Raw genomic sequence first — 17,347 nt, 5'->3', positions numbered from 1 at the left:
ACTGGTGATCACCAGGCACTCACAATAGCAAAATTTCACTTTCACTTAAGAATATCCTTGAAGAAGTAATAAATTGTTTCTAATTTTATTAACTTTTGACCTTTGAACATACTTCTTTTTTAAATATTCTGTGTGATGAAATAGGTAGTATGCATAAAGCATTTCTATATCTGCAGTATGAAGTTTCCCTTGAGGAAAAGCACTTGTGAGAATGAATCACAAACTGAACTGGCTGGTTGTTTTTTTTTTAAATAGAATTCAACTTTTACTTGAAAGGATGACTGACAAAGAACCATGCAGTTACTTACCGTTGCATAACAATAGCACCACAAACTTAGCAGCTTAAAGTGATATATATTTATTTCATGGTTTCTGTGAGTCAGTAATTAGGGTATGGCCTAACTGGGTCCTCTGCTGGAGCAGGCTGCAATCAGTGTGTCAGGTAGAGAGAGCTGGAGTATCATTTAATACTGCTTCCAGGCTTACATGGTTGTTGGCAGTATCCAGTTCTTTGTGGGTTGTCAGACTGAAGGCATCAATTCTTGCTGCTGTCAACTGGAGACTGTCCTCAGTTTCTTGCTGTGTAGGCCTTCCTAGCATGACTTGGTTGCTTCCTCAAAGCCAGCAAGGCAAAGATGGGCTTTATAACATAATCATGTACATCTTGTTGCTTTGGCCAAATTCTCTTGGTTAGAAGCAACCACAGGTCCTACCCACACTCAAGGGGAAATTAGACAAGTGTATAAATATCAGGAGGAAATCATGGAGGCCACCTTTAAGATGTTTGGCACACACGGTGTTTCAGTACTCAGAAATACACAAAACCTGCCTCTCATGGAAGAAAACTGATAGTATTCTTGCCAATGATTAAATTTGGCCTTGCAAGCAAAAAAAAATCATTTTTTGAAAACGAGTATCTTTATTCTGAAATTATCATCAGTAATAATATGAGCCCTGGACTAATATTCCAAGGAACCTGGATTGAGAATGAAACTCTAATGCTGATTCTGTCTTTGTTCCTAAGTAGAGCATTGTCACAACCTCTATGAGCCTCACTTTCTTCATTTGTAAAATAAGAACCTTTACCCAGACCACTGGATCTCAAACTTGGATCCTCTAAGTATCCACAGGCTGTTTGTTTTTTTTTAATGTGGACCATTTGAATTTGTTACAGATTTGTTTCTGTTTTATTTTGGGCCAAAGCCTTGGTTTTGGCAGAGAGGCCTGTGGGATCTTAGCTCCTGGACTAGGAATCAAACCCGTACACCCTTCATTGGAAGGACAAACCTTAATCATTGAACCACCAGGGAAGTCCCTCCACAGACTGTTCTTAAGAATAGGTGTACCTAAAGATTTCAGACTACAAGAAATGCAAAAATTATTTTATTTTAGCTAGAATCAGATGAATTCAGTAATTTTCTCATGCTCTAGTAAGCAGCTTGGCATTTAGGGAAAACAAATCAAGGAATTCTTTGGCAGTCCAGTGGTTAGGACTCGGCGCTTTCACTGCCATGAGCTGGGGTTCAATGCCTGGTCAGGGAACTAAGATCCCATAAGCTGCACAACAAGGCCAAAAAAAGAGGAAAAAACAAGGAAAAACAAACCACACACACAAAAAAAATAAGGAAACATTATTATTTAAATACAGATAGAGACTTCCCTGGCAGCCCGGTGGTTGAGACTTTGCCTTCCAATTCAGAAGGTGCTGAATTGATCCCTGGTTGGGGAGCTAAGATCCCATATATCTCCAGGCCAAAAAACCAAAACATAAAACAGAAACAATCTTGTAAAAATTTCAATAAAGATTTTTAAAATGTCCAAAAAAATCTGTTAAAAAAAAAAACACAAATGCAGTTATATGAAAATCATTCCTTTGTTGGACCCAGGGAGGAAGAATAATATGACACGGGTATCTTTTGTGTTACAAAAGTTAAAAACTAGAGCTCATCCAAACTCAGAATTTTTTGTTTCTGTGGACACAGTTGTTTAATCAGAGTTCCTTAATCAGGTTCACAATCCTAGGGAGCTTTTTAGAAATAGAGATTTTTGTCACTTGGTCTGGAGTGAGACCTGGGCATAATAGATTAAAAAAAAATAACCTCTCCAGGTGATTATGTAGCCACAGTTGAGGATGACATATATTCTCAAATGAATTGAGAATCCTGTGTAAGGGAATTTTCTCTGAAATTTTTAAACCTGTCTTTAACCTCAGTAACTCTTTGGGGCAGGCAGGGAGATGATTATTCCGTTTAAAGTAAGTGTGAAAAAAAGTGTGATATATTATAAACCGTTCAATATATTGTTGTTATTTTTGCTTTCAGAAGCCAATTATTTAAAGAATTTTTAAATAATAAAAAGTATTTTATATTTACCTACATTAAAAAAGAAAGAAAGTAAATGTGATATTGTTTAAGGCACAGACTTTGTAATAAGGCTCACTTGGGTTCTATAATCCAGCTTCATCAATAACAAGCTGGGTTGTATTGGGAACCTTACTTAACCATACTTAACTTTAATTTGCCTATTTATTTGTATAAATAAATGTAAATATTTATATAAATATAGGAGATCATTTTAGGTCTTCATTAGTACTGCTATGACAGCTGCTTAATAGAATACTTGTATAGATCTTCCTTGACTTATGATGGGGTTACATCCTAATAAACCCATCACAAGTTGAAAATGCGTTTAATACACTTAACCTTACCAAGCCTAGCCTATGTTAAATTTGCTCAGAACACTTATATTTGCCTACAGCTTGGCAAAATCATCTGACACAAAGTCTGTTGCAATAATGTATTAAATATCTGATGTAATTTTTTGAGTACTGTACTGAAAGTGAAAAACAAAATGATTTTAAGTATATTTGTTGTTTGCCCTCATGATCACGTGGCTGACTGGGAGCTGTGGCTTGCTGTCACTGCCCAGTCTTGAACCACATCTCACTAGCCTGAGAAAAGATCAAACTTTGAAGTACGGTTTCTGCTGAATGCTTGTCACTGTCACAGCATCATAATGCGGAAAATCGTAGGTTGAACCATTGTAGGTCTGGGACGGTCTGTACTGTGAAAGAAGCAAGTATATTTTAAGTTAACAGTAATTGGTGACTTTTATTTCAGTTGCAGAAGAATAATTTGAATCTCAGAAGTGACTTGCCAAAGGTTCCACAGTCAAATAAATGGACAGGTCTTCTGAATCCCAGTCCATCACCTTTTGTACTTACCGATGTATTTGGTATCTTTCTGAACTGCTTTATGAGATGTTTAAAAATCCCAATCTGAGAATTATTTTAAAAACAAGTTATTTGTTGGTTTAAGAATGTATCTGCTCTCTGAAATGGTGGTGCTTAATTGACCAGAATTATCACCTAGGAAAGGACTTAAAGTACGAACTTTGGAAGAAATATTAAATAACTATTTGTGGAGTTGCTGGTGAATATTTTCCATATTTCTCCAAATATTTAGAGAAAACACCTTGGAGTAAGATTGTGCTTGGTTACAATTAAGTGATATGGCTATTACTGATTTTCTATAATAGGTTTTAAGGCTGAAATGCAGAAATCTGCGTGTTATGCCTCAAATTCTAGGAATGGAATGGTTTATGTAACTTTGATATGTCTCCATAACTTCTTAATAGTTAGTCTTTGTCAACAGAAAACTTAGTAGCAAAGTAAAATTCTTAATACTTGATTTGTCTCTCAACTTGTTAGCACAAAACATGCAAGCAAGATCCTTATATTCCCAAGATAAAGGTAATATATATGGGGTTTGGTGTTCGGAGGGGGAGGTTCAGAAGAAACAAGAAAATTTTGTTTTCTATGGATGGTTAGTATGATATATAGAGTCTGTTAATCAGGACTATATTTTAAATACAGGTATCTGTACCTTTTTTTTTTCACCAAACTTTATATTGGAAACATTTCTTTTTGTCATTGGCTATTTCTGAAAATCATAATATTGCATGATAGTTTATTTATGTAACCATTCCACCATTGTTGGACATAATTCTCCACTAAATATTCTCATTTTCTTAGCATGTATAAATGCTTGGAAGTGAAATATTTAGAATGATTGGCTCAAAGGATATAAACTCTTATAAAGCCCTCAGTAGATAACTGCCAAAATTTTCTTGCAGAAAAGTTGTACCAATATATAACCTTTACTTTGTTGGTAATATTATTTTTTCATTTTAATGGTTTATCTAAAACTAACTTAACTTCTAGAAAAATTACAAATATAATCCAGAGAGTTCTCTTGTACTCTTTACTCAGTAGATGCTGACTGTGACAGCAAGTAATAATTATTTTTGTTTTATAACTTATTAGTAATTGAATCATTAAGTGTATATTTACGGTATTGATGTACAGTTAAATTTACCCTTATAACTTATTGCAGGATTTTGCAAAGAATTCATCACAAGTTGAGTTAGCTGAGTCTTCAGACTTACCATTCTCCTGGAGCCAGAATACAGTACCACTGTCCCAAGATGGATCAACAATTTATATAGAAGGTTTGGTTTGGGCACTTTTTGTAAACATAGTAAAAAAGATACTTGATGAATATACCTATACAGTGAGTTTCTATTTTGAAGCCTATATCTTCATGTTACATTTTTCACATATTGTAAAATGGAATCTAGGGCTTCCCAGGTGGCTCAGTGGGTAAAGAATCTTCCTTCAATGCAGGAGACACAAGAGACACGGGTTCAGAGACACGGGGTTCTCTTCCTGGGTCAGGAAGATCCCCTGGAGGAGGAAATGGCAACCCACTCCAGTATTCTTCCCTGGAGAATCCCATGGACAGAGGAGCCTGATGGGCTGCAGTCCATAGGGTCACAAACAGTCTGATGAGCACATATGCATGCAGAAGGGACACTAACTGTTCCTGAATGCTTTTCTTGAGTGATTTTCTATAAAATCATATTTAATGATAGAATATTTTCTTTCTTTTTATTAAGTCGGCTAACATATATTCTTTGAGCACTTTGTCACTTGGAGCCAGCCATGCACTGAAAAATCTTAATATAATTTCTGTGAGTCAGGGAAGTCCCTGATACCCTAATACTGTAATTTAAAAAAAACATATTAGGTGGAAGACCATTAGTGTGAGAAAAAGCACATGGTTATAGGTGATTTCAATTAAAGAAGAATTACAGTTCTTCAATTTATACGATAACAGAGGTCTTCATTAACCTGAAATCGTATGCCATGAAGGAGTTTTACCTAGTTAAAAAATTCCCTGTTATCAAAGCAGTTATGTTAGCAAATTAGACGTATATCACTAAGTGGAGAAAGGTACACAGAAATTTTTGTGACTGTTTAAATTGTTTACAAACAAATCAGTATATATTTACTAAATCAAAATAGAAAAAATTTATAGTAATATGTGTGCCAAAAATATTTTCCCTTGACAATACTTGGTTTGATATTCACTTATGTAGGCATCACTTACCTAGTTAGTAAAATAGCCAAGGACCAAAATAAATAAGGAGATGAAATAGATGTCTGAATTTCGTTTTATGAAGCACCATAGTCTTTAATCATAGAAAAAAAATCTGAATTCTTAAAGCTTCTACTCTCTCTCTCTGTTACCATACTGCAAGAGTGAAACTTTGCCCAGATGGTAAATGGGTTATAGTTGATTAGAAAGATAGAGGCTTGAGCCTCTGTATTTCTGTAGCCTTTATTAAGTCACCTAACTAATCTCTTTACACCTCAATTCTCTCATATTATTAAAATAGATATTTTTATTTTCTCACATAATGCATTCATTCTCCAGACCTGGAATCAACCATTTAGCTATATAATTTTGATTCTTGCTCGACTTATCTCGGGGCTTTTTTGAGGCTCAGATATGTGAAAAGTGAGAAATGCATTAGAGCTTTAAAAGACAATAAACATTGTTAGAATTGATGTCAGTGAGGCAGCAGTGAGTGGTGGCATGAAGTGAGATTGGAATTCCCTGCCCAGTAATTGAACCTGGGTAGCCTGGGTTGAAAGCCAGGAATCCTAGCCACCAGACCAGCAAGGGCTAGAGGCTAGAAGCTATTTTTCCTTGGATCTTTGTCCCCCAATGAAAAATGCAGTTATCACAGAGGCAAAAATATGCAGGTACAAAGTTTATTACTAGAGACAGTACAGCAACAAGTCAGAGAGCACATAGATAAACAGTTTGTTTAGTTGAGATGGAAGCAAGGCAGAGATGATGCACACCCAGAGAGAAAGAGTATGAGTGTGTCCCCCTAAGGAGGAGGACCGCAGTAAAGAGGAGGTTAAATCATTTATATAGGTCAGTTCTTCTGGGTCTTTGTTTACCTTTAGCCAATTATCTGGTTTCTTTTTCCACACCTGACCTACCCTAGGGCCCTCCTCAACATACATTAGCAACTTTTTCCCAAGATGGTTTCTGGCCCAGATGCCCTTAGCATCACATACTGTGGGGTGGTGCCCTCTCCTTTTTGACCCCCAAGGAGCCTTTCTGTACATGTGAGATGTCTCCCTTGCCCAGAGGATGGGAAATATATGACCTCCTGATCTTTTAATGGGGTTTAGTTCCACTCTGTCCCTGCCAGTGTCTGGTTATTTACCCTCTTCTTGTTGCTGGTTTTTATATCATGGTTTAGAATTCAAAGTATAGATAGGAGTCCAGTTATAAATATGTGATCCCAGAGCCTGTTTGTCTCTTGCTTCAGGAAGTGTAAACAAGGGCTAGTAATGAATGTCCAGCCTGGAGCTCATTATCTTCTCACCCCAGGAAGTGTGAACAGGGGACCAGTTATAAATGCCTAGCCTGGAGCCCATCTGTCTCCTGCCTTGGAATGATAATTATGATAATGTGTACAATGTGTTCAGAATCATGCTTAATGGGCTCCTGTCTAGGATGACCATAGGTTCTTGGAGAGGGCTGGATTTGAACTTGATTTTGAAGGAGGAGAATAGTATTTTTATTGGTTCTGTTGAAGACAGTGAACAGCACAAGCCAAAGCCAACAGAGATATGTAAGTTGAATCAGAATTTAAAGCTTGAGCTCAGAGTGATCTTGTTTAACTTGGCGATTTATGCATGCTGTAAAAATTATTATATATAAAACAGCCTGTTGGATAACAGTTGCCTAGTTCAAATAGCAGTGCCCGTTGGTTGTTCAGTTAACCTGAGCATCTGAGAAGAATGCTAGTGTGATTACACAGAAATTAGTTCTAAGTACCTGCAATAAAACTGTCAGTAATCATGTGTTTGAAGATGGGAAAGAATCATTTCTGTGTTATCTCAAAGAATGAAATGTAGCTTTGACAGAGGAACCCACTAATTCAATACTCTTTTCCTTGCATATTATCTATTCTGTTTCTCTTACTAGTATAGAGTTGGAAGCATTAAGTTAAATGCAGGTTTAGAATCTTTATCACAAAGTACGTTTGTGTATGCTCCGTCATGTTGGACTCTTTGTGACCCCATGGACTGTAGCCTGCCCAGCTCCTCTGTCCATTTAATTTTCCAGGCAAGAATACTGGAGTGAGTTGGCACTTTCTACCCCAGGAGATCTTCCCCACCCAAGGATCGAACCTGTGTCTCCTGCATTGGCAGGCGAATTCTTTACTACTGCTCCACCTGGGAAGCCCAATTATGTGGTATTTTCAAAAGGGACTTTTTCTGAATCTGGTTACAGCCTAAATAGCCCCACTTTTGCAAATACCCTCAATCGCATAATTCTTTAACCTTTAAGGTTATGGTTTTCAAACTCAAAGTTATTCTTAGCAATGAAATCTCTATTCAAACAAAATTTTTGCGTAAAAATCTAATTTAAAAAAATACGAGGACAATGTCTCTATCTGTGCCCACTCTATTCCCTAAAATGGAACCATTAGGCTCAGAGAAACATAGTTTGAAAGCTATCATACTAACTCCAAACCTTTTCATATGAATAACTGAGGTATCGACATTCAAAATATTTGAGATTAGTTGGTTCTACTTTGCCCATAGGAATTATATAGATAGTGTAAACTACCCATCAGGTTGTTAAGTGGGAAAAGAATCAACTCAGTTTTCCATTAGATATCTTGGGACTTTCTCTAAGTATCTTAAGGAGTTTCTCTATGTTTTTAGATTAGAATATAAGTTTATTTGAAAGCATTTTTAGAATTCTTTTGCATAAAAAGTTTATCTCATGAATTGTTCAAACTGTGTAATCCATAATGGCTGTTGTGCAGTTTCTATTTTGATCATTCTTTATTTTCAGTTGTATGATATCGTAGTTCAATTATATTACCTTTATTTCCAAAGTATTCTTACTTAATTTTAAGTGTAAGGCCATTTTAGTAGTAGTTGTAAGCAGTATTCTAAACCAATTTCAAATGTCTTTCCCACTATTTTAATCATTGTAGGTCTAGATGAAACTCTGCCTAGAATAAAACATTCTGATATTATTAAAATAATCACTGTTAATCCAAAGACCAGCGAAAGTGTTTCTGAAATAAATCCTTGTGCTTCACTGTCTTTAATTAATTGTTCTTCAGCAACATCTTCTTATCTCATGGGGTCAAAAGGTAAATATGAATCTGGAGCATAAAAAAGAAGCTGTATTATTTATACATAAATTTCAGAAATGATGATAAATTTTAAAACTGCTGTTACTGGTTGGATTTAAGGTTAAAAAAGAAGAATTTGAGTCATAAAACTCCTTTATTTTAGGTACACATACCTTATCAACTGCCACTAGAACTGGAACATTTTTTGTAAGAGCTTGTCCGAAGTGCAATGTTCAGTTCAATCTTTTGGATCCTTTGAAATACCACATGAAGGTAAAACATTTTTGAAATTTGATTTTTAAAAATATTCACAAATGTCTGAAAATTTTAGTATTAAAATATTAAGAATTGATGTATAGTAAATGCTAATTTGTCCAGATATTTAGATAAGAAATCTTCTCACTGGTATTTTCATATAACTTAAGTAAAAATTGATATTCATAAAGATACCTTTATAAGAGATTTAAAAATCCTTCCAAATAATTAAATTTTAAAAATTAGATTTATATATACTACATACTATAGTTTAATTTTTAATGAAATATATTAATCAGAATATTTTATTGATTAGATCATGCCATTCTTCAAATTTCTTATAAAACAGGTCTTTTTATTGATGCTCAATCTTCCATGTAATTTAATTCTTTTTTTTTACATTATTTTCTGTCCACGGTGATATATGTATGACTTTGAGCACTCAGCCATAAACTCCTTATGGTGGAGCATTTCATATGAAATGATAGCTTTAACTCACAGATTACAGTTTGTGTAGTGTTATAAATTAATTCTAGCTTTATATTGGTGTAAGAAGCTCTTGAAATTAAGTTTTAGGTAATTTTCAAAGTGCTAATGAAAATATTTTAAAAATATTTTAGTAGATACTGCACCATTCTATGCATCTGTGCAAAGACAGTCTGTATTCTTTTTGTATGCCCAGTATAAATGGCAGGAAGCGGAAAAGGAAGGAAGAAAAATGGCAGTGTAGAAAATAATGCAGGAAAGAAAATTGAGAAGAAAGCAAGGCAAAGGAAGCTATGTAGGAAAAGTTGTTGCTCACTTTTCGTTCAAATTCAACATTTTGCCAAAAAAATGTAGAAAAGAAACATCCTAGAATTCCAAATACAGTCTCTTTATTCTTGGGCAGAACTGTATTTGGTTTCTACCACTGTTCCTAACTCCCTGAGTATGACCTCTGTTAACTGGACTTTGGGCTTTGGTTTTTTAAGTAAAGAAGTAACTTCTACAATGTTTTCAGATTTTCTATTTATGCAATATTGTGTGGAGACACTTGGTGTTTTTATGTTTTTCATAATAAATAGAGAAAAGAAGTTTGTTATCTTTATTTAATTTGGAAGTAATATGGTCACATGATTCAAAAAGCATAAGAGGGAATACAGTGAAAAACATTACCCATGACTCCTGTTTGCCTAGTTCCCAGTATAGCTCACAAAGGAAATATTAACTTGTTTTGTATTTTCTTTGATTTTCTCTGCACATACAGGCACACGTGAATGTTCTTATTTTTCATTTGTTGTTATACAGAAATCCTAGCATATTATATATACTTCTGCACCTAGGGAAAGTGGGAAACATTCTCTAACTTGTAGCTTTTATTTATTGTTTGTTTGTTTATTATTAAAACTATGGGAGACTATATTTCCACATGAGCAAGCCTGTATCTCACTTTTAAAAGAAATATAAATGAGGCTTTTTTTTTCTCTTTCAGGTTTGTTGCCCAGACATGGTAGATGTATTTATGGAAATGATTAAAGTAGAGCTTTCAAACATTGAAAAAAATACGACTGGTGCAGAGACAGGAAAATTGATTATGTTAGTTAGTGACTTTTACTATGGAAGACATGAAGGAAATTTTGATGACGAAAAGACTTACACAACCTTTAAATGCTTCAGTTGCTTGAAAGTTCTTAAAAATAATATTAGGTACGTAAATATTTCTATTTCGACTTGAAAATTGAGTGCTACAGATGTAAATATTGTATTTCCTCTTCTGTGCCATCTTAGGAAAGCAATTTTAACTTTTTACTAAGAATAAAGGGAGATTTTCATGTTGAAAAGCTCATCCTTTCTTCCATGTTTAGGAGTTTGACACTTGGATCCATTTGGTTGTATTTCTTTCAGATACCTTAAGAAAGGACAAAATTTATTTTAAGCTAGGGGAAATTCTATTTATTTTTTAAATGCTTCTGGTCTTACTTTTCCTATCAAAGGAAGAACTACTTTATCCAACTTGACCTCTCCATGTCTGTCTTATTTAATATTCTAATTTTACAATTCATATTTATAATTTTTAGTACATTTGCCTTGAGAAACAGTGATTTTTTAAAATCTTCTTTAAAGAAGTACTAGTTCTAAGTAGCATGTCTGCTTTGATTTTATAATTTAACACATTTTAAAAGTAGAGATTTAACTCTCAATGGAATTCTGAAATTATACATGTTTGCTTTAAATTTTAGAAACTTGTACATTACAGTCTTTGAGTTATATGGCATATTACATATCTGTTATCCTAAGTGAGATAGTAACAAGGCTTATTGATTAGCATTTTTTAATTGGCTATATATCCTGACATTTTTCCAATATTATAAAAAATTCAGGTAGCAAAATGGAAAAAATTTAATGAACATACCTGTATATTTACCAACTCAATTCTACCATTAACATTTTACTATATGTACATTGCTACATATCTATTTATCAATAGACCCATCTGATTTTTTATAATTTTCAGAGTGAATTGCAGACATCAATGCACTTCCCTTAGGTGAGATGCATACATGTATACGTATGTCGGTACCTCTATTGTGACACACATGCATATAAACTTTTAAAAATATTTACCCTTGAAAACCATAATTTATAACTAGCATCCCTAAGTATTCTATAGGTAGGTAATTTCTAAGCCTAGCATTTATTTTCTGCTGAATTCTTGGGTCCAAAATGAAGTACTTATAAAAACACTGGAATACACTGTTCAATTCAGTCGCTCAGTTGTGTCCGACTCTTCCAACCCCATGAATCGCAGCACGCCAGGCCTCCCTGTCCATCACCAACTCCCAGAGTTCACTCAGACTCACGTCCATCGAGTCAGTGATGCCATCCAGCCATCTCATCCTCTGTCGTCCCCTTCTCCTCCTGCCCCAAATCCCTTCCAGCATCAGAGTCTTTTCCAGTGAGTCAACTCTTCGCATGAGGTGGCCAAAATACTGGAGTTTCAGCTTTAGCATCATTCCCTCCAAAGAAATCCCAGGGCTGATCTCCTTCAGAATGGACTGCTTGGATCTCCTTGCAGTCCAAGGGACTCTCAAGAGTCTTCTCCAACACCACAGTTCAAAAGCATCAATTCTTCGGTGCTCAGCCTTCTTCACAGTCCAACTCTCACATCCATACATGACCACAGGAAAAACCATAGCCTTGACTAGACGGACCTTTGTTGGCAAAGTAATGTCTGTGTTTTTGAATATGCTATCTAGGTTGGTCATAACTTCCCTTACAAGGAGTAAGCATCTTTTAATTTCATGGCTGCAGTCACCATCTGCAGTGATTTTGGAGCCCAAAAAAATAAAAGTCTGACACTGTTTCTTCTGTTTCCCCATCTATTCCCCATGAAGTGATGGGACTGGATGCCATGATCTTCATTTTCTGAATGTTGAGCTTCAAGCCAACTTTTTCACTCTCCACTTTCACTTTCATCAAGAGGCTTTTGAGTTCCTCTTCACTTTCTGCCATAAGGGTGGTGTCATCTGCGTATCTGAGGTGATTGATATTTCTCCCGGCAATCTTGATTCCAGCTCGTGCTTCTTCCAGTCCAGCGTTTCTCATGATGTACTCTGCATATAAGTTAAATAAGCAGGGTGACAATATACAGCCTTGACTTACTCCTTTTCCTATTTGGAACCAGTCGGTTGTTCCATGTCCAGTTCTAACTTGCTTCCTGACCTGCGTACAGATTTCTCAAGAGGCAGGTCAGCTGGTCTGGTATTCCCATCTCTTTCAGAATTGTCCACAGTTTATTGTGATCCACACAGTCAAAGGCTTTGGCATAGTCAATAAAGCAGAAATAGATGTTTTTCTGAAACCCTCTTGCTTTTTCCATGATCCAGCGGATGTTGGCAATTTGATCTCTGGTTTCTCTGCCTTTTCTAAAACAAGCTTGAACATCAGGAAGTTCACGGTTCACATATTGCTGAAGCCTGGCTTGGAGAATTTTGAGCATTACTTTACTAGCATGTGAGATGAGTGCAATTGTGCAGTAGTTTGAGCATTCTTTGGCATTGCCTTTCTTTGGGATTGGAATGAAAACTGACCTTTTCCAGTCCTGTGGCCACTGCTGAGTTTTCCAAATTTGCTGGCATATTGAGTGCAGCACTTTCACAGCATCATCTTTCACGATATAAGCCTAGAACAATTATGAATGCTACATTTATGATAGCACTTTATAGTTTTGAGAGACCTTTGACATATATTATTCATATGCATTTTCATACTTCTTTACCTCCTTTTATCAAGCCGTACCAGCTATCAGTTGTTAAGGGTCCCAGTAGCTTTAATAGAAGAGAAGTTGTGGTTTGAGATATAACACTGAAACAATATTATGATAGAACTTTCTGACCTCCTTCCATATTATCACTCTTATAGTAAAATACATTAGAAAATAATATTAGTAGATCTGGCAAAATGCATAGAAAAGTGGTTCACTAGTTAAGTTCCTTGTTATGTGTATGTGTATACTCAGTCATGTCTGGCTCTTTGCAGCCCCATGGACTGTATCCTGCCAGTCTGTCCTGTCCATGGGATTTCCCAGGCAAGAATACTGGAGCAGATTGCCATTTCCTTCTCCAGGGGATCTTTCCAACCCAGGGATCGAACCTGTGTCTCTTGCACCTCCTGCTCTGGCAGGTGGATTCTTGATCACTAGCGCCACCTGCAAAGCTGAAATATTATGTATCTGATATTAGAAGTTCTTCCATTGTTAGCTTTTTGGCTTTTCTTTAATGAGATTAGCCCATTTAATATTAACATGAAGTTTGCTTTGTTTTTTTATTTTCATTTCAAAAGACTGACTACAGATTTCTAGATTATCAGAATATCTGGAAATTTTAAACTAAGCATATTTTGTAAAACCTAGGAATGTTGTGGCATTTTGGACATACTTTTAGTAAATGAAACTGAACCAGTAAACACTGGATAACCAAAGATGCTATATGTATTAAGTAACATTATTTACCTTAATGATAAAAACTAGGATGGCAAATTGATGGTTTTAAAAGATGGTAGATGCTAACAGCTCAAGATTTTCTCAGCCCTGTCGAAAAATGGTAGGATATTTTTTCCTACAATGAGTGTCACCAAAACCAGTTAGAGCTATTTTATTCTGAGAATAGACTCATGAGGGGTTTTCTTTTTTTCATATCTCCACCTGCTGGTTTAAGAAGTGTGAGCTGCTGATAAGGGCAGGGTAATAACTAAGGGATAGCTAACTGGTTAACAGAATTTTTTTTTCTGGGTGTGCTGTGAAACAAGCAAGATCTTAATTCCCTGACCAAGTATTGAACCTGTGCCCCCTGCAGTGAAAGTCAGAGTCCTAACCACTGGACCATCAGAGACTTCCTAACATTATTTATACGAATAAATTTTACTGAAGTTATGAGCTGAAAAGTTAATGGCTAATGATCTTTAAATGTAAATTTTTAGGCAAGACTAGGATTTTTAAAAAATATTTAAATAGAGATTATGTTAAAATGAAAGGAGGACTAAACGATACTTCAAAGCAAACCATGAGCAACTAAACAGAAGTGATGTTTTATAGATGTGACGAGATAAATGTTAAAACCTCCGTAATGATTATTGTCTAGGTTACAGACATTATTACTTCATTTCATGATTATTTCCTTTGGGGACTCGGTGACTAGCTGTTAATATTTGACCCAGACTAAAGATTGTAATTTTGATTAAATAACTTTACTTTGAAATTCAATAAAACATTTCAGTAAGCCCTTTGAAATAGATAAGCCTGTTTATATTGTACTCTGTGCCATTGAAGGTCATAGTTGTCATAAGAAACCTTTTAGGGAATCTGACAGAGCAGAATGTAGAACTGAAAAATGGACAGTAGGTGCTACAGAGGGAACAATCTGCGAGTTAGAAAGAACCATTTGTTCTAACAGTAAATGTGTCATTAAATAAAAAGATTCTTGTAATTATAGGTGTTAAAATCGCTATTAACATGCATTTAGAAACCAAGACACAAATAAAAACACTAATAATTTGTCTTCTAAGCATCTGAAAGCTATTGTATATTGCTGAAGCCATCTCATGATTCTGTAGCTGCTTTTGGTGGTAAAGTTTCCATCTTTTAAGTATTTATTTTAAAATGTAGATAGTATTTCATGTACAGAAAAGAGGCCTGTTTTTCTTTACAAAAAAAAATTTAATCTGAAATAATGGTGAAGCTAATTAGTGGTTCAGTTCAGTTCAGTCGCTCAGTCGTGTCCGACTCTTGGCGACCCCATGAATCGCAGCACGCCAGGCCTCCCTGTCCATCACCAACTCCCGGAGTTCACTCAAACTCAGGTCCGTCGAGTCGGTGATGCCATCCAGCCATCTCATCCTCTGTCGTCCCCTTCTCCTCCTGCCCCCAATCCTTCCCAGCATCAGGGTCTTTTCCAATGAGTCAACAAATCCAAAGTATTGGAGTTTCAGGGGGTTATTCTAAAACAAAAGATGCAAACTGTTTACTGATGCACTTAATGAAAGTGATTATTTGAAGTGCACACTTTGAGAGGACTCGAAGTGAGTCCCCAGAGCCCTCTGACATCTTCCAAAGAAAGGTCTTACATAATCAGGGTGCCACCTGAGAGCTCTGTCCCTCCCCAACTTAGTGGCCCACCAGAAACAAGTGCAAGTTATTACTAACTCGTGGTGAATATGAGTGAGTCCCTGCAGTTTACCAGTATAAACGACAGGATGGCTGTTAAAGCACTGGTGTCAGGCTCCGAAGTAAACCCACCATGGCCAAGCCGAAGAGACTGCAGTCCAGGAGAGCCTCTCACAAATCAGTGGAATGTAACTGAGAGATCAAAAACCAAGGTCCCTTACAAATTAACAGAGACCGGAGTCAGATGTTATAAAGGGTAGAAAATATCCAGCAGCTCTAGAGGAAACAAATTGCTTGAGTTCCCGCTTCAAGGAAGAGCTAAATCATATGTGATCTCTCTTGATTGAACTGCTAAAGCATTATGTCAAAAAACAAGTGAAGAAAATGTGAGATTGTAAAGCTTTTGGAATTATGAATTGTAAAAGCAAATAATTTGAATAGCAAGTGTGAAAAAAATATCGAGAGGATTGATGGCTTTGGAGGTGTTATTTTGAGTAATGCACCTGCATTTTTAACATGTAAGTTCAGATACTTACTTGTGAGATTTGTCTTTGGTTATACATTTGAATATTTGTACCTGTTGACTATCGTGTGTAGGTTTATGAACCACATGAAGCATCATTTGGAACTTGAGAAGCAAAACACTGAGAGTTGGGAAAACCACACCACCTGCCAGCACTGCTACCGCCAGTACCCGACGCCATTCCAACTGCAGTGTCATATTGAGAGTACACATACTCCCCTTGAGTTTTCTAGTAAGTCACAGTTTTCTTAACTCTTGAACATGAATGATTTTGATTAGCTAACCTATCGGCATCCTTAAGAATTCTGATGGAAAAATAAGAATAAGAAATAGATTTGGTAATTTGGGGAAAGCTTGAAAGCATATTTTAACTTGTATAAACTTTTCAATACAATTACTTACTGAAGTTGAAGTCCTGCTTGTAATATCCTTGGCATAACTCATGCATTGTACATAGGTGGCAAATTAGAAAACTCAGATCCTCTACTTCGTGGGGATATGAAATAGGTGATTTTCATTTATATTCTAATAAGAAAAGTAACTGCCTATTGCGATAGTTAAAATCACAGAGTCTGGACTTAGCTTGAATTCAAATCTCAGCTCTGCCTCTTAAAACGGCTGTGAGATGACAGGCAAGTTACTTAATCTTTCTGGGCCTCAAGTCCCTTATCTGACAAAAGGGGATAAGGTTAACAGTACTGCTCTCAGTGATGGTATGAGAATAAAGCAAACTAATAATAAGTAAAGTCTTCAGAACAGCATCACAAAGTTAACAACTGTAAAATGGTTGGAACCACCGTCAACACTACTATTATTATTTGTTGTTGCTGTTGCTGTGGATGTACAAATTGAATCTTTGATTTATATACATCTTTAAAACGTGTAATGTGTGTTTTTCCACTTGCAGCTATTTGTAAAATCTGTGAATTATCATTTGACACTGAACATATTCTTCTGCAACATATGAAGGACACTCATAAACCTGGTGAAATGCCATATATTTGCCAGGTACACAGACATTTTATTGTATATCTAGGTATTTGTTTAATTTTCGTGAAATAGTACTGTTCTTTTGATTTTTTTTAACCATTTAAATAAAAATGAGTTACCAAAATGAAGAACCTCTTTAGTATTTGAAACTCTTGGTTTAACCCATGTATGTGTGGTGGTGGGTTGGATTTGATCGTTGGACCATAGTTTGCTGACCCCTGTACTAGGCAGACAAAAAGCCCTGCTGGAGAAAGACAAACATATAGGCTTTCTTACCCCTGTAGGGAAGACTATAGATATGATAGAGAAATAGGAATTACTGTTAGTTATGAGAAACTCAAGTAAAGGCTTTTAGGCCAGTATTTTTCCAAAATTTGAAGTGGTTCCTAATAAGATAGCAAGATAAAGATAAACTGCCT

At 35.7% G+C, this 17,347-nt stretch overlaps 1 protein-coding gene across 8 annotated transcripts in view; it reads left to right on the top strand.

Annotated features, from left to right (window-relative positions):
* The window catches only part of ZNF280C (zinc finger protein 280C), a 67,415-nt gene that overhangs the window by 26,426 nt on the left and 23,642 nt on the right, over positions 1-17,347 (top strand). For 7 of the 8 annotated variants that reach the window (XM_025275969.2, XM_044936555.1, XM_025275967.2 and 4 more), the window contains 6 exons: positions 4,395-4,509; positions 8,377-8,538; positions 8,684-8,793; positions 10,247-10,461; positions 16,013-16,170; positions 16,846-16,946. In XM_025275969.2, coding sequence (XP_025131754.1) covers positions 4,395-4,509; positions 8,377-8,538; positions 8,684-8,793; positions 10,247-10,461; positions 16,013-16,170; positions 16,846-16,946 — 861 coding nt within the window. The remainder of the gene's footprint in view (positions 1-4,394; positions 4,510-8,376; positions 8,539-8,683; positions 8,794-10,246; positions 10,462-16,012; positions 16,171-16,845; positions 16,947-17,347) is intronic. The other variant, XM_044936556.1, reaches the window with a different exon arrangement.

This window comes from Bubalus bubalis, chromosome X, assembly GCF_019923935.1.
Source record: "Bubalus bubalis isolate 160015118507 breed Murrah chromosome X, NDDB_SH_1, whole genome shotgun sequence".
Lineage (NCBI taxonomy): Eukaryota > Metazoa > Chordata > Mammalia > Artiodactyla > Bovidae > Bubalus > Bubalus bubalis.
The sequence above is the reverse complement of the archived record's forward strand: the minus strand, read 5'-3'. Positions and strand labels throughout refer to the sequence as shown.